Source organism: Centroberyx gerrardi, chromosome 8 (assembly GCF_048128805.1).
Source record: "Centroberyx gerrardi isolate f3 chromosome 8, fCenGer3.hap1.cur.20231027, whole genome shotgun sequence".
Lineage (NCBI taxonomy): Eukaryota > Metazoa > Chordata > Actinopteri > Beryciformes > Berycidae > Centroberyx > Centroberyx gerrardi.
This window is the reverse complement of record NC_136004.1, coordinates 18,447,456-18,473,763: the sequence shown is the minus strand read 5'-3', so window position 1 is coordinate 18,473,763 and position 26,308 is coordinate 18,447,456. Positions and strand designations below refer to the sequence as shown.

General features: G+C 41.3%; 1 protein-coding gene across 1 annotated transcript; it reads right to left on the bottom strand.

Moving 5' to 3' along the window:
• Positions 1 to 581: 581 nt before the first annotated feature.
• cspg4ba (chondroitin sulfate proteoglycan 4ba) lies at positions 582 to 26,005 on the bottom strand. The gene is made up of 10 exons (XM_071919268.2): positions 25,921 to 26,005; positions 21,992 to 22,155; positions 15,985 to 19,554; positions 14,738 to 15,211; positions 14,345 to 14,521; positions 9,501 to 9,699; positions 8,249 to 8,380; positions 4,723 to 4,895; positions 3,981 to 4,164; positions 582 to 3,857 (listed from the first exon to the last, which is right to left on the bottom strand). Exons 1-10 carry the CDS (start codon positions 26,003 to 26,005, stop codon positions 1,798 to 1,800), a joined length of 7,218 nt encoding a protein of 2,405 aa, XP_071775369.2. The 3' UTR covers positions 582 to 1,797.
• Between the last annotated feature and the right edge of the window lie 303 nt (positions 26,006 to 26,308).

The window sequence follows — 26,308 nt, the reverse complement described above, 5'->3', positions numbered from 1 at the left end:
AAAGCAAGAAACAGCGTTTAAGACCATCATGGGACACTAAAACTCTCCACTGAGTCCCAGACTACTGAGATTCTTTTAGGGTTAGCAGCTCTTTAAGGCATGGTGACCCACCACACCTGTTTAATGGTAGGGAAACTCAGGGATAGAATACTATATTTAACTGAAGAATTAATTAATAAAAAACTTTATTGAATAATTAAATGGATAAATAAAATGTGCAAAGAAAATAAAATTTCATTGCAGGTTTTATAAACTTTTTTATGTAGCTGTGGCCAAAACATTGGTTTAATTCGGCCCAATTATCTGAAATGCTGTGTGCATGTAAACACACCCGGTGATGTGATGTGATATCACAGACTGAGGAGTGGGAAAAACTCTGGTCTCTCTTTTCTGACTAGGTGGGTCACTAGACAATGTTCATTATTAATATAAACTAGACGTCGTATAGAAACAGCATATTTGACAGCTGAAATTTAGTGGTACATGCATGTAACATTAGACTGAAATCAAAACAAGGAACTCAACAGAAAGAGAAACTCAAAAGGCAGTCAGAAGGCAGTTTCAGTCATCTATGAAATTTGAATTCAGCTAATCGACTGACATAAATATGCATGAACATTCACTATTAAACTAAGAGGCTCTGATTTTAGGAAATGTAAAACTCAAGCAAAAATATTTCATATTAAGCAAATAATGGTGAAGTGTACTAGAATCCTTAACTTTACAATTAAATCTTAATGACTGAGGTGCATCAGGGCAGAATATAGTGTCTACTCATTGCATGGTATCTTTAAGCTCAGTGGCTTGACTTCAACAGTTGAACAAGTTCAGAATATAAAAATACTGTGCATAATAAAACCATAAAAACCATAAGAAAAACAGTGCTAAGATTTTCAACAGTTTGATTTGATTAGAGCTATAGAGAAACAGTTCAATATTGGTACAAAACTAACCATATCAACTGTAAGGGAGTTGCGAGGGACGGTCCCTAAACATAAACTGCCATGCTGGAAAGCATTTGTTAAAGGAGGTACTGACATTTGCAAAACTATAATTTTATGATGTTCAAACTTGAACACAATCACAAGACCTCAATAAATGACAATACATGCGATCTTCATTAAGGTAACATGAGGACATAAATGATTGTTAACAAAATACCTGAGTTTACAAAAAGTTGCTATACTATGCTATAATATATAATAAAAATACAAAATGTGCACAATCAATTGAAATTCTTAGACAATACATCTTGCACCAGTGTCAGTCTTCTTATTAATTCACAGTTTCAAGCTGTTCTTTAATTTTAGCAGTCAGCGACAACACTGATGATCGTAACCCATAATGGGAGGGACTTCAGCGTGCATGAGGACCAAGTAATGATGTGAGTCACTTAATTAAACATAGGCACCAAACATAGGTTATAATTACCACATTGATAACAGTTTTGCAAATAATCAAGTGAACAATGTCTGTCCTGCCAAGCCAATATAGTGGTTGATGTAAATGGTAATAGATTGTAAACCAGTGTTTAATAGGATTGTGCTACTCATACAAAAGGCAAAGCAGTCCTAACCCTGATTAATCAGATGGCAAGAGGACTTTGGTAACAGTGGTCTTATTCCGTTTTTATTGTCCAATTACACTGGAAGGGCATCCCAATTCGAATAAGTTGCAACAGGTAATAATTTATCACAGCCTCACTAAAATATACTACCAGGTTTTGAGCTGCTATCAAACCATCACCTATAAAAGCATTCACCAACTCATAAAGCGTAAGAGTTGGTTTGTGGAGGATCATACCCAATACTGATTCTTCTTAAGACTGGGACTGGCAGTTCTAATAAGTTGGGAAGAAGCCCCTGGGCCACCATTACTCCAGGAACTTATGAGCATGGAGGAATCAATGGTGCTATAAACTGAACCCTGATTCGGTGTCAGTAACCTATCAAGAACTGGACTACTTGGGCAACTGGGGCTCAACTGAGTGACAGTCACTGTGGGAACTGTTGCGCTCCTCTGGGATTGGCCCTGGTAGGACTGACTGCTTGGATGAACTGGTGAAGGTGGCGGTTTTGGTGTTTGGAGGTTCTGCTTCCTCTGCCTGTGGCGTCGAAGCAAGACAACCAGCACTACAAAGATGATTACAAGGAGAAGCAGGGCCAACAGTGGTAAGATGACCAGAAGGGGGTTAGAGCTCTTTTGGGGGTAGGACTCTACACGAACTGGTGTGTTCCTATAAGGAATGTCCTCTGTACCAAGAGTTGGTTTGCCAAGAGTCGTACTAAAAGTGTCAGTTCGATTAGAGTTTCCCCATCGGTTGCGTCCTTTGAACCTTTGTTGGTTTTTGCTTGGTTGCTGGGTGGAAAGAAAAGCTGTGGAAAGGACTGGTAAAGCAGTTCCATTTCTGGAAGTTTGGCTTGATGTCTGAGGGACTGACGGTGTGGTTGGGAAAGGACCCTTTGTGGTTGAGAAAAGTGTTGGATCATATGGCACGATGGTGAAGTGGAACTCCCCTTTAGCAGGTTGGATGTTCTCAGCTTTCAGTACAAACACCAGTGAGTCATTTAGCTCTTGAACTCCAGTCATGTTGGCATTCAGCTCCAAAGCAACCTTTTCCTGCCTCACATCCTGAAAGGTGAAGGACTCAGCCGGTACAGCTTTCCTGGACATTTTAGGTTTTGTTCGAACAACCTTCCCATACTTAGGCTGGGAGACAATTTCAAAAAGAGGGTCACTGCCACTTATATGAGCCAGTTCAGAGGCATTAAGGAAACCAGTGTTAAGTTTGACAGTGATCCCATTGGGAATCCTCAACCCTTTGCTAAACTGGATCAAAGGTTTGACAGTGATGTTGAGCACTTGGCCAGTCAGGTTAGCCTCTGAAGTGAAGGCAACAAACTCAAAGCTGTCTTCTACAGAGGAAAGGGACATCATATGGTAGGACAGCCTTCCAACCTGTAGGTCCTCCTGTTCAAACTGTGTAACCTCTTGGTTGTCCCTTAGAAGTTTACCAGAATTTGGAGGCCTTGTAATCTGGTAGTGAATGGTGGTGTTTTTCCCATTGGTCTCTGCGGCAAGAGTGTCTTGGTTCAGTGAAACTGAAGTCTTGCCTTGCTCCAGTGTCAATCCAGTGTTGTTGACCATTGAAATGGTGATTTCTGTTACCTCTAGGTTGAAGAGTTTATAGACTGGCTTATGATGGCCATCTGTGACGCTGAAATAGAACACCCCTGAGGCAGGACTTCCATCGTGGATGAAGTATACTCTTCCACTATTGATTTGGGCTTGGGTGAAGGCCACAACTGACTCATTCAAACTTCCTTCAAGAGCTAGGTAACCATTGTTGGGCTTGCTAATCACAGAGAACTTGATATCATCAGGAGGATTGTCCAAGTCTTCAACTTTGAGGTTCTCAGGCCTAAGGGCCACTGTATCACCTTGTACCACCCTCAGACTCGGAGCTTTGGTCTTCAGCACAGGTGGCTGATCATTCACAGGGGTGATTGTGATGTTGAACCACTCCTCAACAACATCACTATCCTCTAGAGGGTGCTGCGCTGGCTTGCCCTTAGGATTTAGCCACGTACTGAAGACAAAGAAATCGCGAGTTGTCTCCGAGTTGTCGTGCTTGTAGGTGATACCATATTTGTTGACAATGAACTGGGAGAAATTAGGTTTCTCCTTGGTGAGGTTTCTCTCACCCACCACAATGACACCATATTGGGGTAGAGATTTCACCTGGAACCAAACCTCATGGGAGCTTCGCTGAGGCGTTGGCAGCTTAGACATGAGGTTGGAGGCATCCAGCTTGGATTCGTCAATGACAACACTGTCCCCTTCTGTTACCACAGCACCTAATGGCATTTTCAAAGCACCGAGCAAAAAGAGGTTTATCACAAAGGACAGCATTGATCAACATTTCTTTAAAATGTAATAATAAAATAATGAACATGAACACAATCAATGTTTTTCCATACCTGTATTTGCAAGTAAGAGTGTCTTGCGCTCAGGTCCAGCATTCTCATAGGAAATGTCTATTTTGAAGGTCTGGGTGTCCAGAGAAGCAGGCGGCGATGCCACAGAGAAGGTCATGGAGTCCATCGCTGCCCATCCCACTGACTCTATGGGAGTTTGAATATACAGAACCTCTTCCCTGTCCACCTGAGGTACACAAACACCACAGATGCTCAGCCTTGCCTTGATCCAAAATAAGGTCACATCAACAAAATTGCACAACATACAGATCAGCCAAGTGAAATGATTGTGTAATCAACTGTGTAAACAGTTCAGTAGCCTGCATAATATGCAGCCATTCTGACAGATATTCAAACAGTATGGATAAGATTTCATCATTATTTTAAATTTGCTTAGACTAGTGCTGTTCAGCAGTGAATAAAGTACACTGAGCATTACAGCTTTAATGTTTGATCATAACCCACCAGAAATAATTCATTATATGAAAGCCTCATGTGAGCCATTCAGCTAGAGAAGCTTATGGTTGATTTCCTGAATGAAGATCCATCTATTATTCATAAGATGGCAATCTGACATCATTTAGCATGGGTGGAGAGACCCTAAGGTTTAATCATACGGTAACTGTATACAAACAACATTCTGAGTTCACATCCTGCTTATTCTGTCTATTTCAAATTAGACCTGCTCAATACTTATGTAAAGCGATAGAAAAGTGTTGATGTCGACCTCCAGCCCTTCCCTTACCATATGTTGCGTGAAAGTGGAGATGTCCAGAGTGGAATTATCAGGCTGCTTTGTCACCAGCCTCCCCAGTTTAGGATGCCGAATCACACTGAATGTAATAGTGCGATTGGAGGTGTTACTGTTGTCATTGGTCACTGCTTGCAAATCTTCCTTTGTGATTGGTGTTGAGGAGCCTGGATGGGAACAAGAGGAAAGACATATGGTTGAACAAATTAGGTGAAATGGTAATTACAACATCGTAGCAACACACTGATGAAGTGGCATGGATAATTGATTACAAAACATTTGTTGATGATTTTCTCTGTCTTCCCAAAAACAGGTTGTTTTTCTCTGGTATTCTGCTTAGCTGTAACCACACTGTTAAAATTCAAGTGCGGCTGCTTTGAATGTAGCAAGCTAAAGTTTTCTCTCTGGAAGCGTTTCACGTCTTTTGATTCCACATTATGCTAAGCAAGGTCTGAAATAGTCAGATGAGAGTCCTTTGATGTGTCAAATTAAAGCTATACTGCAGACATCACAGACTTTTTATAGCACTGCCCAACTACAGTGCAGGCTGTTACATAAAATCCAAACAAGAAATTTAAATGGATCAGCTCCCTGCAGGCACAGAAAGCTTCCACTTGGGCAGAATGCAAGGAGAAATATCTCCTGCGCATGACAACAGGGACAGACTTCTGAGAGCTTCTTTTCTGCTTAAGATGACTTGCATAGATTCCCACAACTCTACTGCCACTGTGAAGATTGTGAGGGTACTAAAAAAGTCTGCTGATAAATGATGGAAAGCAGGATGGGAGGGGTCAAAGCACAGTGAAGTTCATTCATCACTTTTCTTGCCCACTCCCACCATCCTTGTCTCCCTCTCAAGGGAAAATTCCCTCTTAGTGGAAGAGGGAGACAGAGTCTTTCTTTTCCATCTTTCATGAACGGAGGGAGAAAATACATTGGCGGGCTTTCTATTAGAAGTTTCCCAGCCACGGGTTCAGTCAGTGCCTCATGTTGCAACTTAAAACAGTATTTATAGTTTTTGATGCCCACACATACTGCATCTGTGTGAAATAGGGCATGACTAAATCTGTGCAGGATGGTTTTACTGTGTTGTCAACTATAATAGGACTAGGTGTGGGGCTGTTCTTGACTGGTGTGAAATGCAGCATGAATGGAAAATCCTATGAACAAGTTCCTCACACAAGGATAGTTCCTTGAATAGAACCAATTATTTTCTGCTGATTGTGCAACAGGAAGATTTTTCAATCAGAGCTTAGATGAAACAAGCGTCCAACAAGTGTATCAGTGTTCCGACACATTAGAAAATATCTGTATGCAGCTGAAAAAAACTAAAAAGGGACACAACCATAAGAGGAAAAAGATTACACAGAATTTTCAAAAATTCCTAGGTCAAAAGTATGTGAGGTCTTTAGTCGATATCTGAGCAGATTAGAAAAAATGTGTGCCACTTTGAGGATTGAGACTCATAAAAGACAAACTCAGTGTGAGGACATGCGTACCAACATGCAAACTATACACCTTAACAGGGTTGGGGTCAATTCATGAATGAACTCATCAATTCCAATTCAATTGGAATTTGAAAAAAACGTACAGGAACAAAATTGGAATTGAACTGGAATTTCAGGAAGTTGAATTTAATTTATTGAAATTCTGTGAAATTCCATTTTTTTTTTTTTTTTTTTTTTCTTTACCACATATCTGAGATTACATGTTGTGTTATATATTAGCAATACTGAATATCATAAAACGTTAAAGGTACCTTTCAGGTGGTATTTGATGCATAACATGTAATCGTAGTACATACACTATGACTGAATGTATTTGATTTGTTTAACTGTCTTGTATTTGATTCATAATTTTTGATTTATAATCTAAATTTATAAGCAAGTCAAGACAACCTCTCTTAGAAGTGGAATTTCATTAAATTTAGTGGAATTCAATTCTGTTTCCCGTCATTCCAATTCAATTCCAATTCTGTTTCCTTAGAGCTGGGTGCAATTCCAATTCCAATTCCAACTCCAGGAATTGAATTGGAATTTACCATGCTTTCTCAATTCAATTCATGAATAGCCCCAACCTTGCATCATAAATATGTACAGTTTGGAGTCCACAGTGTTGTGGCATGGGATTATGGGATTATAATGAATTGATAAAATGATAAACATAAAAAAGGATTAGAAGTATATAGCAACACAGAATTAAAAGAGGCTGCCCAATGTGAATTACAGTGAGGCTTATCCAGGCTATATTTTCACTGCAGACATGGACACGATTACACTGTTATTGTAACATACTTCATTAAAACTATAAAATAATTTGTCTTGTGTATTCATGAAGTCCTTGAAAGATTTGCAAGCAAATAATTTCCTTACACCAAAGACCACTTTGAAAAGTCTTATTTGCACCGTACATCATGATGACTGACTGTCAGAATGCTTTCAGGCGTGCGCAGGTTTCCTTAATGGCGTTTGCAACCACTTGGCGAGGAATCTCCGCAGAGTTTTATACAAAGCCCCGGACGTTTGAGGAGTTTGTGAGAAAGAGGCAAAACATCTCTCCTCAACAGTGTGAAAGTGTCTCACGTCACCCTTCTCAACATCAAAGCCCTTCATTGTCAGTCGCGCCCATCCCGCCCCCCTCTCTGCCCTGCCTGGCACAAAGCATAAATAGAGCTGCCACAGACAGTGGCTCAGCTTTTCAAGTACCCACTCACCCAGCAGAGCGTGCCAGTTGGCTGTTTGCTGCTCTCACTATATCCCTCCATCTAACTCACAAACCAGACCACTTGGCCTACGCATAGATTGAATAAATGTGTTTGCAAACAAAAGACAGGGCTAGGTCAGTCTATTTTTAGCCCTCAAGAATTAAATGTGGCATGTAACAAAACACTAAAGCAATGACTGCAGTTCATGCTTCATCTGTCTGGTATTTGGGTGAAGTAATGAGTGTTCACTTCAATACGTGTTTCAGTGAAAGGTGCTGAATTATTCAACCAAATGAATTCTGGGCAGACTTTAGCAAGCTTGACTAGACGACCAGGTTAAATCTGTTGACAGGATGCAGCTAATGAGAGAGCAAGCTAATACTCTCAGTGCACACACACACACACACACACACACACACACACACGCACACGCACACACATGCACACACACCTTTTCCACTCAAACAAAATTTAACTTATAACTTTATTTAAAACCTTCAACTGAAATAAATCTAACCTGAAAAGGAGAAGTAACAAAGTAAAGAGGAAATGAAAAGTTCACATATGATCATCAAAAGTGCAACCGATATCTTGCGGGTGTGTGTCTGTGCCAGAGAGATAAATAGAAAGACATGTTTCAGTTCATTTAAGGAAGTAACTGCGTATTTTCATCATGATGCATAAGCCTGTTAAAGGGAAATTCTACTTCTAAACTTGGAGTGTTTCTGAACTCGAGCACCAGCAACCAATGAAAATAAAAATACTATATTAGGTCATATTAACGACATGCTTGCACTCAGAACGGGGGGATTTTACCTGGAAACACCTTGAGTGGGCGGTTTTTCTGCAAACTCAGAACTAACGCTGTGGCGGTGATGCTGAAGATCTGCCTGGGAGTAAAGTTCACACCATCATTGACTTGGAAGTTGAATCCTCCAGACATGGCACCTGAGACAAAAAGACAATGAAATTACACGCTAAGGGGACACCAGAGGACACCAGATTGAAGAACTGCAACTTATGTTTGTGACCGCTGGATTTCCCTTGGCACCTGACAGGGGCAAAGCAATGAGCGGTGACTGCTTTCTGCAAAACACACATGAAGAGGTTTCAGATCAGCATTCCTGACGCTGGCCTCAAGAAAAACCACAGCAATATTTGCTTCAAAGTCAAAATGCCTCAACTTTCCAGCAACCGTCTATGTGTATGTGTGTAAGAGAGAGAGAGAGAGAGAGAGAGAGAGAGAGAGAGAGAGAGAGAGAGAGAGAGAGAGAGAGAGAGAGAGAGAGAGAGAGAGAGAGAGAGATTCTTTACACTATCAGGGGAGTTCCTGGCAAACAGTTATTACAACCTTTACTGGTGGAACATGTACAGGCAAAAGAAAAGCAGATAAACATCAGAACAGTAAGCAGAAACTTATCAGAGTCTGACGCCATCACATGTTTGCAGACCTTCTCCCACATCTTAGATCAGAGTTTCCAGGCTATTAATATATTATAACCCCCAACCTGACATTCATTCCAGTCTACCTTACTTGTATCAGTGTTGCATGTAATTTAACAGCTAATGCACAATGTTGCACGTTGTTCCTGCTGCTGAATATGTCTTCACTGTAATTCCAACACAGACATACCAAATCAAACCCTTTGGAAAACTCAACAGCATCTTCCAGTGGACGCAAAAGGAACAGCAACAACAGGTCATGACAAATCGAGACACAACACAGAAAAAGAAACAAACTACACTTGGCTGGGGTCAACAAATTTGCCCCAAGTGAGGGAGAATAACATGAAACGGATCAGAGCATTGTCTTGGACCAACTACACTGTATTACTAAAAAGTCACATCATATTAGTCTTGTACACTTTCATATTCTTCTCCATAGGAACAGAAGGATTATATTTACCTTTCAGTTCCCTTTTCCAGTGTTTCTATATATATATTGTTATTATCTGAACCTATCACTGAGACAAATTCTTGGTACATGTACTTGGAAAGTATCCTCTCCTGTTCTTTCCGGTGCTAGAAAGTGTTTATACTGTACTGGGTGACAAGAAGCAGACTTTACCGCTGTGAACAAACAGCAGCTGTCCCTGCTCTATGTGGGCCTGGGTGAAGTTGAGCACCGCCCTCACGGGGGCGCTCTTCAGGGCCAGGTGTCCGTTGCTGGGCGGGGTCACCATGAAGTAGAGCTCCTCTGGGGGAGTGTCCGAGTCCTGCGCCCGCAGATCCTCAGGCCTGATCTCCGTCACAGAGGCCACCCACACCTGCACACAAGACGGACAGCGACACGATGTGTAATCCACACTTCAACACACACATCCAGAACATGGGGATAGGGATGTTTTGTTTGACAGAGCTCATGATGTAAGGACTAACAGTATTTGACAGCTACATGTGAGTTAAACATTTATTTTGAAACTGTGAATGGGCTGTTTGTGTACACTGGAATGAAATACTATCATATTTTGTGCTACAATAGGATAAGGATAAGGCTTATTTTCCATCTATGAATGTCACTCTTGAATATATCCCCATAATTAAGGTGTTCCAGAGGAAAAACACTGATTGGGGTTTCGAGCATTGCTAATTCTGCTCTCTAATTAGCCCCTGTGGGTTTAGAAGACACAATACAATATCTGTCGGTAAAACAAGATGATGTTGTCTTATTTACTATGAATTTAATCTTTCCGCAGATGAGGCATTATTTTCTGTTGTTTTTGCAGATATTAGATAGTTGAAAAGGAAGAAAGACACATACAAGACCAGCAGAAATAACAGCAGCTGTCACGGTGTCCTTGTCGTTCTACAGAATAAGGCCCATGCCATGTACTCATGCCGTCGTGGGTCTGAATCCAGCTCAAAAGCTATTTCACATGTCGTCTCCCCTCTCTCTCCTGTCACTTTCAACTGTATACTATCAAATGAAGCAGAAATGCCACAAAAATAATCTCTGACTAAGGCCCCTAAAGACAGTAAGACAATAAGAACCTATGGAAAGACGCCTCTGGGTGCATCACTGAAGTCACACTCAACAACATAATCAAAATGAAGGACATGCTGTACATCACACAGCTAAATATAGCTGCACAAAGTGTAAACACAGGAATAATCGGGATATAGTGCAGAGCGATGCTGAGACACAGTTCAGGCTCTCTTCCATGTATTTTCAAATGCCTCCAGTGAGCATGACTGCCTAGCTCATGAACAGAGGAACTCACTGAAACACAAAACCACTGAACCATAAAGCCACTGAAGACAAAAGATGAGCTCCTACACTCAGCTGTATAATGTGGCTGCTGCTGTCCCTGACACAGGTCATGATTCCCCCAAAAATACTGCAAGCCCTGCAGCCAAACTGGCCTTTCCCTTACAACTCCCCCCGCTATAATGCAAATCACGAGAATATGGCCTCTAAAATTTGGTGGGATTTGAATTATTGTTGGTAAAATCGATGCCAATAAGATTTAAAATAGTGAATTACCCGAAAAATAAGTATTTCAGCGTGAGATATTTGATTGTATATTCCTTGATTGGAAAAGGACATTTTTGTATTTTTTCTATTGTACACCGCAGTGTAAATAATACTGCGATTTTTGTTAAGAAAGATACACGGTGTTCTACTGTTAATTGCGTGATGCATGAATAAAAATAAGTTCACAATTTATATTTTATGTCATTCATTCCAACGGTAGCCTCAATAGACCAGAATGCAATGCAGCCACAAGACATGTTGCATTTTGAGTAAGGGGCCTAGCCGCGACCACAGACACGCCCCATAGTTCACAAACTAGTTGGCTGTAGCTATATTTACTTGCCCATACACCCACCTTTGACTGAAAGTATCAAGTTTACGTTTGAGAGTCATTCGGGGAAACAAAGAAAATCACTAAACCGGTAAAAGTAGGTGAGGGATGAGGAAAAGGATGAGGGAAAGTGGCCACACCGAAAAAGTAAAGTACAACACTTACTGGAATGTACTACACATCGCAAATTGATGATATATCAGTGTTGCCCGAGGGTGGATTTTTCCTTTAAAAATGCACTAAATAACACTGAAGGGAAAATGGCCTTGCCCCTGAAATGAGAAAATGACAGGCTGAGGTGTAATAAGCAGTGAGCTGGCCTGTGGTTTGGCTGTTAGTGCCGTGACTACACTGGTCTTTTCCCTTACTGGAACAGTAGCATGGGGTACTTTTTTCAATTAGCACCTGTGAAGCCCACATCCACTTCCCACATGAGACACCAGACACTTTTACGCTTGTGGGTGTGTGTTTGTTTGTGTGTGTGTGTGTGTGTGTATCTGCAGCAGAGCGCATCAGAGTTAGTGTACCCCCATGTGTGGACACTTCCCACACATGAGTGTGTGTGCCACTTCACAGGATGTCACAGCAGGATCAGTGTGATAAACAACACTGTTAGTCACCAATTTCAAAGAAAACACACAAGATCAATTTTCACAGTCACGTGTTCAGTCCTCAGAACACGGTGGGATGCCTAGAGATGAGAGTCAGGTCATGAAAAACACTCTTTACTGCCACATCTCAACTCTTTTGGTGTTTGTTTTGTTGCTCTGAGTTGAAATGTTTTTATAACCCCGGGGGGTTTTATTTCACCTGCACAAATTAATCATTTCTTTTTCTTCTTTCTGTGTTGATCATTGTATTTTATCCCTGTGTTTTTATCATTTCACGTCTGTTTTATTGCTGTACAAATAAAAATGAAAAGAGGCACTTATGAATCTGATTTCAGGAGACATTGCTCACAGCGCTGTGTGGCGTGTCGAAGTGATCATGTGTCATTCTAGTCCCCTTTAAAAGCCCTAAGAGAGCGACTGTGTTGATTTCTCTCTCAGAAAAGCCGCATTCTGTTGACATCTCAACAGAATCAACTATCTGTCAGTCCTGTCACTACTAGAAAATCAAGACATCAGTAATCGTCACTGTTTTCCTGGTCAAAGACTTGCATAAGAGCAGATTTTAACTCTGATTAAGATCCCTCATGAAATATCAGTAATTGAAGAGTTTTGTTTCAAAATGAGGTATTCCCCATTTGGTAGCTTTAACAACTAATCATACAAAATGATTTAAAATGAATGATGGTTTTTAAAAGATAGTACATAACTTAAGCTGTTTGGTGGCATACTAATCTTGCATGCAAACAATACTTTTACAAACTGGATTCTCTGACTTTGGAGACACTAAATGATGAAATAATGTGAAATAATTTTGCCAAAATGAATGTTTAGCACTTTGGAACCAACATCTTCAATTACAGATTTCTGTGGTGTGAGATGGCAGCGTTTAAATAATTTTTAGTTTTTCACTTTATTCACCAGCACTTCAAGCATTTAGAGAGACGATCCCTGCTGCACGCATGAAAAGAAACAAAAATCAGTTTCATGGTCATGATGTCACAGTCATGTTCCCTTTAAATCTTTACTTAAGAAACACTGAAAGTTTTCTCTGATATCCTCCTCTTTTGGTTTAACTTCTGTTTCCCTGGTGGACTGTAAGCCTCCCCATCTCTATTTTTACTAATATATGCAAGTGTCATGTTTGTTTTCATGTTTTATCAATGAAAACACAGTCACAAAAAAGAAAGAAGTTGTCAGTGGCCAGCTCTTTTCAAAATTAAGTTTCCAATAAATCATGCAGAAGAATACATAAATTCCTACTGTGACAAGAACTGTTACAGTAAATCTCTCCAAATCTCCAAAAATAAATGTTTGAGCCTGAAGATGAAGTGTAGAGGCAGAGAGCCACCTTGTGGACACTGTGCACCCAGTTCCTTTTCAAAACACTGACACCTAAATCAAAGCCAATATCTAACCTACGAATCACTGTCAACATCACATTCAACTGAACCCGCAGGCCCCTCTCAAAAATACCTGCAAAAGTTTATAATTTAATCAATATCCAATCACTAGCTTCCTGTTCTACAGTCTAGTGAATTGTAGAAGGCATTCTTGTCTGAGTAAGCAGGATCCTGGAGGAATTTGTGGCGTTTGGGACAAAAAGCTGCACAGACAGCAGAGAGCCGTACTTCAACCTGTCTTAACAGCTGCACTTCTCCCCGCTCCAGCCACAAAGGCCAACAGTGTACAAGTCAAGAACTATTCAGCATTATTCAACACACGGACACATACGACAGCTTATGTCAGATGTTAGGAGAGGCATATTTTTTTTTTACAAGGTAATGTTTACTGTTAGGAGAAGCACTTTTCACAGTAGAAGTAGTAAAAACAGTATTTCCTCAGTATTTACTGAGGCTTTTTTGGATAAGTAGATAGTGAAGCGAGACGTGAAACAGAAGAAGCAGGACTGTGAATCGAGGCCATGCAGTCACAGTGTGTGCTATTTCCAGGCCATACCAGCATGCCACTCAACACCAGGATACCATGGAATGGATTAAATATAAGCGATATATTTGCAGTAACAAGAACTTGTGTCCATGTGATGCCTGGTTGAACAAATGTTGGGGTTATTTTCCATTTGATTTAAACTCACGAGGAGCCTTGGAAATCATTTCCAGTCAACCCAGACTATGTAGAATGGCAACTTCAATTTAATTCAAGCAGTACTGCTTTAAATCGACCTACCACAGTATAGTGATACATTTGCACACTTTGCTTCACAACTTAGCACTGTAACTGCCCATTACTGCTTTATCATTCCCACAAACACATGAATGCCAGTGCACCTCACAATGTATGTCAATGTCTGTTCTGTGCTGCTAGGCCCCCTGGATCCTCCTCCACATAGCAAACATACTTTCCCCCATCCAGCCAGCCATGGCAACTTGCAACACTGCCCACATGAAACTTGTCTGACAGTAAGCTATGGTGCCAGAACCGCTAGTAAAAAAAAAAAAGGCCTAGGGTTTAAATATAGACCAGCATTGCAGACTCACCCTGAGGACCCTGTTGGTTGTAATAACAGGAGGCTCATCGTTGACAGCTGTAACCTGGATGTACACCATCCGGGCCGCACTCTGCTTCCTCAGGCCTGTGTCATTGGCCATGACAGTGAAGTTGTCATCTAAGGTTTCGCTGCTGTCATGGACGTAGTAAATGAATTCATGTTCCACCTGGTTATAGGTTATGAAAATGATTAGGGAGAACCTGACACTGGAACTGTACACTGGAATTATGCCATATAGAGAAAAAACACACTATACAGTAAAGCTGTGTAGAATACTGAAAATTAATTGATCTGTATTTTCAAACATTCTGAAACAACAATTAAACAATTAACAATTCATTGTTCTGCAATATCTTTCAGAGTGTGACTAAGAATGTCTCACCTGCCTCCTGCTGAAAGATGTTATGGGCACCCCTGGGTAGCGAGAGTGCTCAATGTGACCATGCTGTGGAGGCTCAGTCAAACTATACAGGAAATTTATTCCAGAGAAGTGTCGGTTAGTGACCTTTAGCACTTCCTGGGTCAGTGCCTTGGAGGCGCCCTCGTTCAGAGTGAAGTTGGACACCTGCAGCGGGATGAGGCGAGGAATGATGTCAACAGACATCCTAATGGCATTGACGTCGGTGATCCCATTGGTGGCGTCGAGGATAAAGGTGTCGTTGACTTGGCTGGGTTCCGCCTGCATGTACTGGATGTTCCCAGTGTTGATGTCCTCTTGAGAAAATGTCTTGATAGGGGACTGCTTGGTTCCAATGTAGCGCTCTTCGGCTTCTACAAAACGGCGGAGAAAGCCATGAGACGGGGCTACCTTGACTGTGAATATAACCTCAGATGGCAGGTTGTCCTCGTGAGTGACCTGCAACAATCAAAACATATTCAGCTGTTAAATTTGAAATGTTCCGTGTGTCACTAAAGTTTATTCTTCTTTTTGTTCTCAGTGTAACTTGGCATCATGACATAATCATAAACAAAGCACAGGTCAGCATTAGGCTTTTACCTTTTTTGCTACCATAAAAAACAGAACACTAAAAACTAGGGTTAGACCAATATATTGATCGCAGATATATCGGTCTGATATTGGCCTTTTATTAAACATCAGATTATCGACTAGATATTCATCTCCAATATAACGGATACGATGGAGTTTGTTTGATTACATATTTATTGTATGAGTGATCAATATTATACTAGTCGTCTATAGGAAGCCCTTAATCTGAAATGGTTCTAATGAAACATTGTGATCAGATTCCACACACATGCATGAATATGTTGTTGTTGAATATGCATGTATGTTGCTGTATTATATAACTATTATCTTTATCATCCTAGGTCTCAAAGGAGAGCTTTAGTGTCCCATGGTCTAAATGCTGTTTCTGAGGCTTTTCTACCCTGCCAAGAATAAAACTCCGGGGGAAAAACTATACTTTGAAAAAAATAATGGACCATATGAAAATGGTAAAATTTAAAGACATTGAATATTGGCACCAAATACTGCCAAATGGCAGTATCAATCCAAAAATAATGGCATTGGCCTTCAAATCTGCCTTTGGGAGAACCCTACTAAAACCATTAACAACTTTATTTAAACATTGACAAATATACACACACACACTTCTTTCAAACACTCACCTCAAGTTTAGTTACATCAATCTTAACTGGTTTTCCCTCTTCCACTAGTAGAATGTTGTTATGCAGCACGATGGGTGGCCTCTGGTGGCTTTCCAGGTAAACCTTCACATTGACCTTCACTGCAAGTTTAAGGCCTTTGGCTCTCACTGTTAAATGGAAATAGTCTGCCAGATGTTTGCTGTCATTGTGTCGATAGGAAATGAGCCCACTCTTTAAGTCAGTCTGTGTGAACGACTCCACCTTTGTTTCATTGTGATAAAGTCCTCCATACTTGGGAGCCTCGTACACATTGAAGATGACCTCATGGTCATCTCTGATGTCCAGGTTTGACATGACAGTAAAATTAATGGTGGAAAAGGTCACTGATTTGCCCTTCTGAACCAGTAAGCCAGTGTTGTTGCCAGCTTTCAAGAAAGGGTCATGAGCACTGATGTCTAAAAGACTTGAGACAAAATGTTTCCCATCTGAGACGAATAGCACAAACCTGCCAGTGCTCACACCTTTGTGAATGAACAACACTCGCTTTTCATCCAGATCCCTCTGGTGAAACTGGAACAGCCGATGAGAAGTGTCATTTACCAGTACTAAGTCTCCCATTGGGATTCCACGGCGGGTGTAAATCAATTGGCCATCATCGAAGTCAGAGTCTGCATCATGGTAACGCAGATCCTCTGCAGTGAGTAACCTTTGTCCGTCCCTTACTACATGGAAAACTTTATCAATAACACGTACCGGCTTTTGGTCATTGACTAGCTGGATGGATATGTTGAACGTTCCTTCTTTAGACCCAATTTCATCCTCTGCAATGGAAGATTTGAACTCTTGGCTCGTGGAGGCTATGAAAGTGAACTCGTCCTGAATTGTTTCACTGTCATCATGAATGTACATTATCCGTTCCTCTAATATATCCTGATTACTGAATGTAAGGATGTTGTTGTAGCTAGCATTGGAATTTGACTGACTAATGCGGGCTAGTTTTCCATATTTTGGGCTACTTATGACAGTGTAGTACATATCCTTTGTACTTAAAGTCTCTGCAAACAACTCATCTTTTGTGATCAATTTACTTTCTCCCTCCAAAAGCCGCAGTCCATCATTTCTCATGAACACACTGTTGACATCAGCTTTAACAGAGATTTGGAAATCATAGCTTTGTGATTGAGCGTGTTTGGAGAACACTTGAAATCTGAACTTGTCACTTGTATCTTCATAAGGCCTGTCGACTAGCTCATAATGTACTTTTAGATCTGTGACATTTCTTTGGCTAAAGGTTGCGTTCTTCCTCAAGACTGTAGTATCAAGCAGGAGTTTTCCTTTCTTTGGTGTGGTGAGAACCCTAAAATAAAGCTCATCTTCTGGGAGGGCTATACCTTCGGCTGTGGCGTAAAGATACTCAGAGTCCAATGCCACTTTTCTAACTTTATCCATATCTACCATTACATTCCTCACCAGGTTGTATCTCACCCACTTCACAGTGATTGGGAAGAGCAATTCAGTGGTTGCCCTTGCAGCCACACTAACTTTGCACTTAAAGTAATCAGTGGCATTGGATGTCTGAATTTCTTGGAAAGTGCTAACATACCTTAGCCGCTCTTTTTCTAGCAGCCTTTGGGAAAATGAGTCAGTGGGCCTCCATTCGCCACTTGAGTGAAGTCTTTGCAGTTCTCCATACTGAGGGGGTTCGATGGTATCATAACGGATGTCTACAACTTGCTTTACAGCATTGGTTTGCACAGCCAATTGATTTGATCCAATCACAGCTGTCTCTCCTTGAATGATCTCAAGGCCTGTGTTATTGGCAATCTTATACTCCAGTGCTACAGCCATGACCCTTAGAACCACAGTGTTGCTGACCTTTTCCCCATCACTAACCCTTAGCACTATCCTTGAGTTCCTCACCCCTGTGTGAACATAGTACACATTCAGTTCCTCCAAGTCTGAATAAGAGAATGAGGTCACTGCAGTACCAGGGCTGTTTTCAATTTCCAAATATCCTGCATCTGCATTCAGGTTGCCAAGCACAGAGAAGACAAGGTTGGTGTAGTTGCTGTCAATGTCTGTGGCCTTCAGAACGTGCGTGGTTAGGTGTTTCCTTGAGTTTTCCAACAGGACAAACAGATTCCCTTCAGGTAGACTCAGTTCAGGTGCATCGTTGGTGGGGGTCACAGTAATATTGTAACGGTACAATTTGTTCCCCTTCAAATAATCAGGAACTTGCTTCCTACTGCTAGAATAAATTGAAAACATGAAAAAGTCATCTGGATCTTCTGAGCCTCCATGGATATACATGACTCGTCCGTGCCAAAGGTCCAACATGCTGAAAGTGTTCTCCTCTTGGTCCTGGTCAACATCAAGCCTTATCTGACCACGCAAAGGTTGCTCCCGAATTCTGAACATAATTTGAGACTGACGAATGCCAAGCTTCTTGAAGTCCAAGAGAACTTTGATGTGTTTGGACTCAAGAGATGCTCGACCACCCTCTGGGACCACAAGGTTTTTGAGGTGCACAAAGTTAGAGCCATACCTTCTGTCCAGGCCCCTTGCAAGAGTGGACATGTGAAGTGCTGGTGTTGGCGTCACTGAATCAAATTGGGATGCTGGAACAGTTGGACTCATGGTGGTAGATTGTTCTGGTTCTTTCTCTGGCTCACAACCAACTGAGATATCCTTGGTAACTACAGCATTGGAGAGACCTGTCTTGACACCATTGACTTTGATATTCTTCAAACATCCCTTCAAAGAGCCTCCACGAACACGCTTTCCAGACACAGAGACCAGCCCCATCTTTCTGACTTCTGATCTGGTGCTGTCATCAATACCACCAACAAAAAGAGAACCTTTAAGCTGAAGTCCCTTTGAACGAGAGCCAATATTGGTTTTCACCATCTCTTCATCAACAGTTAGCTCAAGGCTTTTAGAGTTGAAGTACAACTTGACAGAATGCCATTTCCTGTCATTAACAAATGTGAGGGAGCGAAGTTCTATTTTGGTTCCACCTTTCCCCACTATGGCCACCGGCAAACCTTCCTGAATCTCCACAGCCACAAAGTCTCCTTCTCTGGCAGAGTTGTACAGGACAATTCCTTCTTTGGCTGAAGTGTGCACCACACACTCAAACACCGCTTCCTGATGGCCATTCCAGGGTGGAAGAGAAATATAGGCCCTGGAGCTGAAGAAGCTAACAGGGTCCTCCTCACTGGCAAAGAACTGGGGACTACAGCCTAGAGACACCTCATGGACACTCTTGAATCCAGTGTATGGCCTCAGCGATGACAGTATATCATGCTCGTTGAAGACCACCTCATCCATACAGCCACGGAAGCCAGTCAGGTCTCTGGGCAGATAAAGTCTGTCTAGGCCTCCTGAGCCTCCAACATAGAGACCATCCACTATGTTGAGATCGTGATGGGGTCCAGGCATCTTTAAGCTGGTGTGAGAGTTCTTGTCCACAGTTAGAGTGACACTGTGTTGCTCATGGCGGACCTCCACAGAGTGCCAGGCCAGGTCGTTGAGCTGGGTGCCTCTCTCTGAGTGTAACAGTCCCTCCCCAGATCCAAGGTCCAGTTTCAACTAAGAGTAGAAGCAAAACAACTAGATTACAAAACATGTAATATTATAGGAATATAAGGCAAATACGCATGCTGAATCAATGTGACCCAAGCAGCAATACAAATTAAACATAGGTTTATCAGCGTATGGTACAACACATTAAATTTGTGTTGTTTGATTGTTATTGTTTATAAAGCATGTGGCTAAAAGCTGCAAGTGTTTAACTAACCTTGAAATACAATATTGTTAAATAATAATAAGTATAAAAAAAATACAAAATATGAAACGTAGATTCTTGTACATAAACCACCCATCTTAAATATTTTCACAGTATCAAATGAAAGGATTTTTTATATAACCTATGATATGATGGTTTATATGAATTATATGATTAACTGTAGATCCTGTGACACCTGGAAAGGAAGTACATCATTTAGACTGCACTTATATTCCATGATGTCACCTGTTGTTAAAACCGCCAGCTTTGTCTGTGTTTTCAAGCAGGAAGAGCACTATTATCTCTTAGCCTTGAGCTATATCCTTGGAGCATCATGTCACCATCTCAGACTAATGCTACATTTAGATGACATGCTTGTCAAGGCTTGCTGCTGAGTCCCAGCTATTCATGCAAGGGTTTCAAGGGAGCAATGCTCATCTCTGACTCACATGGAATGAGACCCCAAGCCTCAGGATAACTAAAAAAAAAAAACCTTGATTTGGTGACCTGTGCCAGTTTAAGGAACAGGGATGAGTAGTTCACTCCTCATGCTCACTGAAGTACAACAATGCAACATAGTCGTCAGTGCGATTCATTCCCAGCAGCACAAGTCTAACACGAATAGAAGCTTAGTCACAAGAATTTCTTGAGTTTGATGCAGAGTGCAAAACAGCTATAATGCATATCTCAGGACTTCCTGAAATGTTTCTTCTGAATATGTCCGTGCATTACAAAGCTTTTGTACATCTGTCCATTTTGTATGCTGATTTAGACTGGCAGAGCTGCTTACAGGACGCTTTGGAAGCAGTCTTGAAGGGACAAATGTATTTCACTCTTAAATCCTGCCAGCAAAGCTTGTTTCTTGTGCCAAAAATAGTGTATCCTGTTTGGAACACAAATCCATTCTAAACTTCTTAGGTGAGTCCAAAGTGAATAAATTTTTTGCGGTGTTAAATCATGACTAAATCTCCATAAATAAGATAAACAAATAGGTCCTACCTGTTTTTTCCCATTACATGTAGAGTCAGAAGCATAAATATTGCAATGGAGAAAGTAAGCTTTCAAGTCAATGGAATACACTGCACTCCTTACTGTTGGCTGCTTGTAAATCTGGTGATCTAGGAATTTTAACTTATTCTACTGCGGCACTCATTGCAAGTCGCTGTGGATAGGAGTGCTGGCTAAATGCCTTTAGACAAAGGAGGATACACTGTCACTGTCAGCTTTTGATTATGATCTGTTATTGGCCATCATGTTAAACCATGCTGAAACAAAAACAACAGAAAAAAACGCCTACTTTAGCTCTCTGTCCCTATTGATTATATACAGATCTCATTTTGTTAAAACTTTTTGGATAAATTTGATAATTGCATTCAATTTGAGCTGCTATGATAACTAAATGATCAACGTGATAATTTATTAACTCTGATTTTATTGTTAATGTCACATTTAACACTGTGAGCCAGACAATATTTCAAATTAATCCCAGCATCAGACATGTCCAGCCACATTGTCCAACAGGAGACCTAAAATAATGTAAGTCTAAAGAAAACCTGTTCATTCAATCAGCTTTAAAGGCTGATTTCCAGGGGTTCTAGTTTGTTAGTGACTCAAGCAAAAGCCACTGCAATCACTAGTGTGACAGAGTGATCAGAGTGACAGATGACAACGCTGGCTATGCCGCAACACATTATTTGCTACAGAAAAAGCTGGCCGCAATAAGGCATAGTGTTCAATCCATTTAAACATAACAAAAGGACTGCACAAAGTAGACAATCTTACAATTTGGAGTGATTTTCATAACAACAGCAGGCAAGCGGCGCATTGATTGGTTTCCTCATTTTACATAATTCAAGGAAATCGTGAGTTTGTCTTTCAACGCAAATACAATAAAAACACAGATCCTTGCATATCGTCTCCTTTAATTAAACCTATTTCATAATGTCCTAGTTCCCATTGTGACAAGAAATGGCTGGCATGGAGTTAAATCACATCAAGCAAGCTTGTCTGTCTGCTTGTGTTACTGTGTTGAGAGAATGACACTGTCAAGTGAGATGGAGACATAGCTTAAGGTGGCCAGTCTGTTTGTGTATGTATGTGCATTTGTGTACAGCATGTGCACAAAGCCCTGTGTCGTGTGTATAGTACGCATATATAAGTGTGCGTATGTGTGTATGTGCGTGTGTGTGAATGTATGCTTGAGCACATATGCTCATGTGTTGGGGCCATGGATGTACCCACCTGCAGGCGACCAGCATGGAGCTCCAGTAGCAAGTAGTCGGTCCGACCGGCAGCTAGGAACAGCAGGCCATTGGTGCTGGAGGTTCGGAAGCGAATGCGGAGCAAGTTATGGTCGGACGACTCTGTTGCCTTGAGCTGTGCAAAGCCATCGCCATAGAAGGAAGCTGGAGAAGGAGGAGCAACAGGGGCGAGAGAGAGATGTACAAAGAGCAGAGAGAGAGGGAGAAAGAGAGAATGTACATTATATGTTGAAATGTGGTGTTAACTGTCTTTTCAAGGGTGTGAAGTGCACCATATTCAAATCAAATTGAGCTGCATTGACTTTTGTTAGGAATGGTAGCTGGGATAGAAAGTATAGTAGCAGTGAACATAGCAAACACAGAGCAAGTCAAGTCAAGCATTGTGGTCTTAATATAGCCAACATGTGACATTTAGATGTAAAAGCTGGACTAATTATCATCCTGGTTGTTCTTTACAAGTGGAACACACTCAGCTGAAGTGGGAAGCACACACACAGCTTCATAACACACACAGTGCACATTTCCCAAATTATACCTCAAACCTGATTTTAAAAGTGCTTGTAAAATTCTTTGGATGTGTTTAGGTTTGCCTTCCTGGTGGGCCAGTTGTTAGTGTTGGTACTTTGAGTGCTCATCCATAACAATTTAAGTGCATCTAAGTACGATGAGAGCACAATTATGATAGTTTTAAAGCTTTACCTATAGTATAATGACTACCTTTCCTAAAAAACAAAGCACCAGACTTTGCATCTTGATGAAATTACAGCTTCATGGCTTAGCTCTCTGGTTTATGGCTTTGGGAGAGAATTGTTCACGTTCACAAATATTGATTGGACTGTCCTACACTGTAGAAACAACAAATCAGAATTTTAAAACTGAATGGTGTTTCCCTTTAATGCCACAACTGCAGTATACAAAGGTAGTGGATGTGGAGGTGGCGAGGAGGGAGTCAGACATGTTTGGGCCTGCCCTGCCCTGACAGGAACCTTCAACCTGAACATGAAAGGCACTGACGTCCCCACATTGTCTCGGGCCCCATGTTCCAGAAACAGCATGGCGGATGGACCCAGCTGTTTCTTCTACCTCACCTCCCTGCCATTTCACATTGCCCTGTAATCTGGGCTAATGTGCTCTGAAGCTTTCTCATCTAGCCTCAATGCCCGGGCACCACCAGTTTACTTTTTAATGAGCTTGAGAATCCCATGCGTATTCAAAGGTTAACACACACCTTCATCATCTCTTTCCCTGTAAAGAAATGCCTGTTTACTCTAAATTTGATTCATTTGTGCTTCATCACCCAAGGGCAAGGACAGGAGGTCAGCTGTGCCTACTGCTAATGGGCCAACTGACTCACTGGCAAAGCTACATAAAGTTAATGCCAGTTAATGCACTTTTTCACTCCTAAAAGGGTTAATGCACTAGTTTGCTTGACCGAATCCAAAATGTACCTACTGTGTAGTCTAAATTAACTAAATCAAACCACTCAACCACGTAATTTAGTCCTCCAACCAACTGAACATCCAGTGGGCAATCATCAATAGCTGATTGCAGAGAGCAAACAATACAATATAGTGTTCACAGAACAGTGAACATTTGTCTTTAGTCCTAAGAAGACAGTCAGTTGGAGAACTAGTAGTAAGTGCACAAGAAAATATACTTTTGCATTGTATTTATCCCTATTGCATATTGAAAATAAATTAATTGTGCAAGTGATTGACAAGTCTGCTAGAAGTTAACAGTCTTATAACAGGAATCCGATGACCTGTCAGCCAGGTGTGGGTCGGTGTAAGCACCTAATGAAATACGACTGTTGCATCTGTTAGGAAATTGTTAAATGCAGCTGGAAATACACAAATGGAAATCCATTGGCCCATAGGCACATGGCACACAGTAGCCCCCTGCTTTAGTCATCCTCAGTCCATGGATGGATTGAGGATGACTCAGAGTGACTGAATTTATTGTCCTTTCTCATTTGTACCTCAAGTTCATTCATCTGACTGGCTCTAGTTACATCAGAAGGAGAAGCATTTCTGCAAACTGGCCAAGAAGAATGCAATGGCATTTTTCCCTTAAATCCACAAGGATGGACATGCATGCTCAATTGTATTTTGGCATTGTCACATTGCTGTTCAAATCACACGCCTCCTCATGTGTGGTTTACAGCAAGGGTCTTTTCTCAACGCATTTGCCTGTGTGGAACTGGATTCTCGGGGAGCTGTTTAAAAAATAGCAATCAGATAAATAAATGGTTGGGCAAAACTTCAACTTGTTTCAGCTGTTTTGAGACACCTGAGTGCAGAAAGCTGGAAATGTTAAGTATGTAAATGAAAGAGCACGGTAGAGATCAGAACAAAAGAAAACCCACACATAAACATACCCATGAACGCCTGACTGTATCCCTCAAGGAGCAGAAACAGGAGGTAATTGAACGTGTTTCTTTCATCTACACGTCTGTGCGGGCGGTGTCTCTGTGACAGGGGCATTGTTTGGGAGATTTCACAAACCATTCCTTCAAGAACAAAGTCAGTGACCTTTCAGTGAACACCCGCTTACAGTGTTAATTTGAGGGGCAAGACCAGTGGTTGTCACTGTGTGTGTGCTCAGTTTCTACAACAAATCTTAGATGCAACTTGACTGAAGTGCCTCTTTGGTTTTGTTGACTGTCATGCAACTCTGTTGTTCATTGTCGAAGCCCAGTGCGTCGCTGTTTCAGTACAGGCTTGTTTCATAACGCTTTCATGGACCCAAAAGGAAATAACAGAATGCACACATTCAGAAATGCAATCAAGTAAAGCAAATGTCTCTATTGTAGTTATTTTGAATGAAGGAACATGGTGAGTATGAGTCATGGTGAAATAATTCTATGCTCCTGATTATCCCCAGGAGCGCAGCCTGGATGAATGAGCCACACTAAATTTAGATGATGCATCCCCACAATTAAATTCAGACAGATGGATGTAAATAATGTACATTTTGATGGATGTAAATAATGTACATTCTGAGGTTGCAAGTCACTTAAAAAAGATCATATTCTCTTTAGGTCTCTCAATGCAATGATTGTCCGTTTCTCTGAATTCATGTGTGCCATTTCTGTCACTGTGATAGCCAGATAGCTCTTCCACTGCACTGGGCATCACAGCACATTTCTGCAGCAGCCTTGGATAAGGTGAGAGAGCTGTGGGTGGTTACACTACACTACACTGCATATCCTCTGTGTGCACAATGCCCAGACAATGCAGAAGTGTTGTGACAGCACAGGGAGTCTTTTTGCACAAAATGAATGGGATTGAGAAAACCAAATGAGTAGAACCACGGGCTTTCAACTTTAACACAAGCCAAAAATAAATTCCTGTTGTTGCTAGTGAGTGATCAGGAAGAGAATGAATCATGGCATTACAGCAAAACATTTGCTCCTGATGTGCTGCATTCATTGAACAATCTGCCTTCATTCACAACCAATCACATTCTAAGTGTTAAACTGAGGTTAACATTTTAAGACCTGTGCACCTCACAGCAATTTAATCGCATACAGCCTACAGAAAACCTTTAACAATCTTTTGGAAAGTGATACTAAGCCTCATTTTGCATCCGCACACTAATAAAGTTACCCAAATAGCACAGTAGCCTAGAAATAAAGCATTTCACATAAAGCAAAAAGGCAAATAATAATGGCTAGGTTATTATTTCATTCGTCATGACTCTTCAGCTGTTGGTAATCACTTTGTAGTCTTATGTAGCCTTCAGGTTGCAACAGTTTTCTCAGAAAACTACAGACACTGGGAGAAGCTCGTCAAAGTTAACCTATACAAAAACAACATTGTAGTCGAAGCTTATATACAAATCGCCACTGAAAGCGCCATGAAGTAAGCGTTCTTGTTTGTTTCTTAAATCAAAGTTTCATATTCTCACCTGCTGCTGCCAGCTCGAAGAGCAGCGACCACCACAGCAAGCCGCAGGTCCACAACTTCTTGCTGTTTTTCACCACAGAGTCCATCTTCTCCTCCGTGTGGAAACACTACCGGACTAACTGGACTCCACTGGCTGCATATTTACAGGTTGGTTGGACTTCTTGGGGTTTCGGTAACGTTTTTCAACCACTTCGGGAGTTCAGCTAATCTGCTACTTGTGTGTGTGAGAGAGCAGCTATGCAGAGAAAACCACCGCTGCAGATCCGCAGTAAACTCCGCCTCGATCGTGTGCGTGCGTGCGTGTGCGTGTGTGTGTGTGTGTGTGCGTGCGTGCGTGCGTGCGTGCGTGTGTCCCCTCCTCTCATCAAGAATCATTTTAACTGCTTAAA

Bases quoted from the DNA above. Each gene is read 5' to 3' on its own strand.
- cspg4ba (XM_071919268.2), bottom strand. From the start codon at position 26,005: ATGGACTCTGTGGTGAAAAACAGCAAGAAGTTGTGGACCTGCGGCTTG. The intron at 9,700-14,344 runs GTGAGTCTGCAA...TCTTGTGTGCAG, and splicing joins CAACCAACAGGGTCCTCAGG to GTGTGGGTGGCCTCTGTGAC. The intron at 3,858-3,980 runs GTATGGAAAAAC...AAATGCCATTAG, and splicing joins ACTCTTACTTGCAAATACAG to GTGCTGTGGTAACAGAAGGG.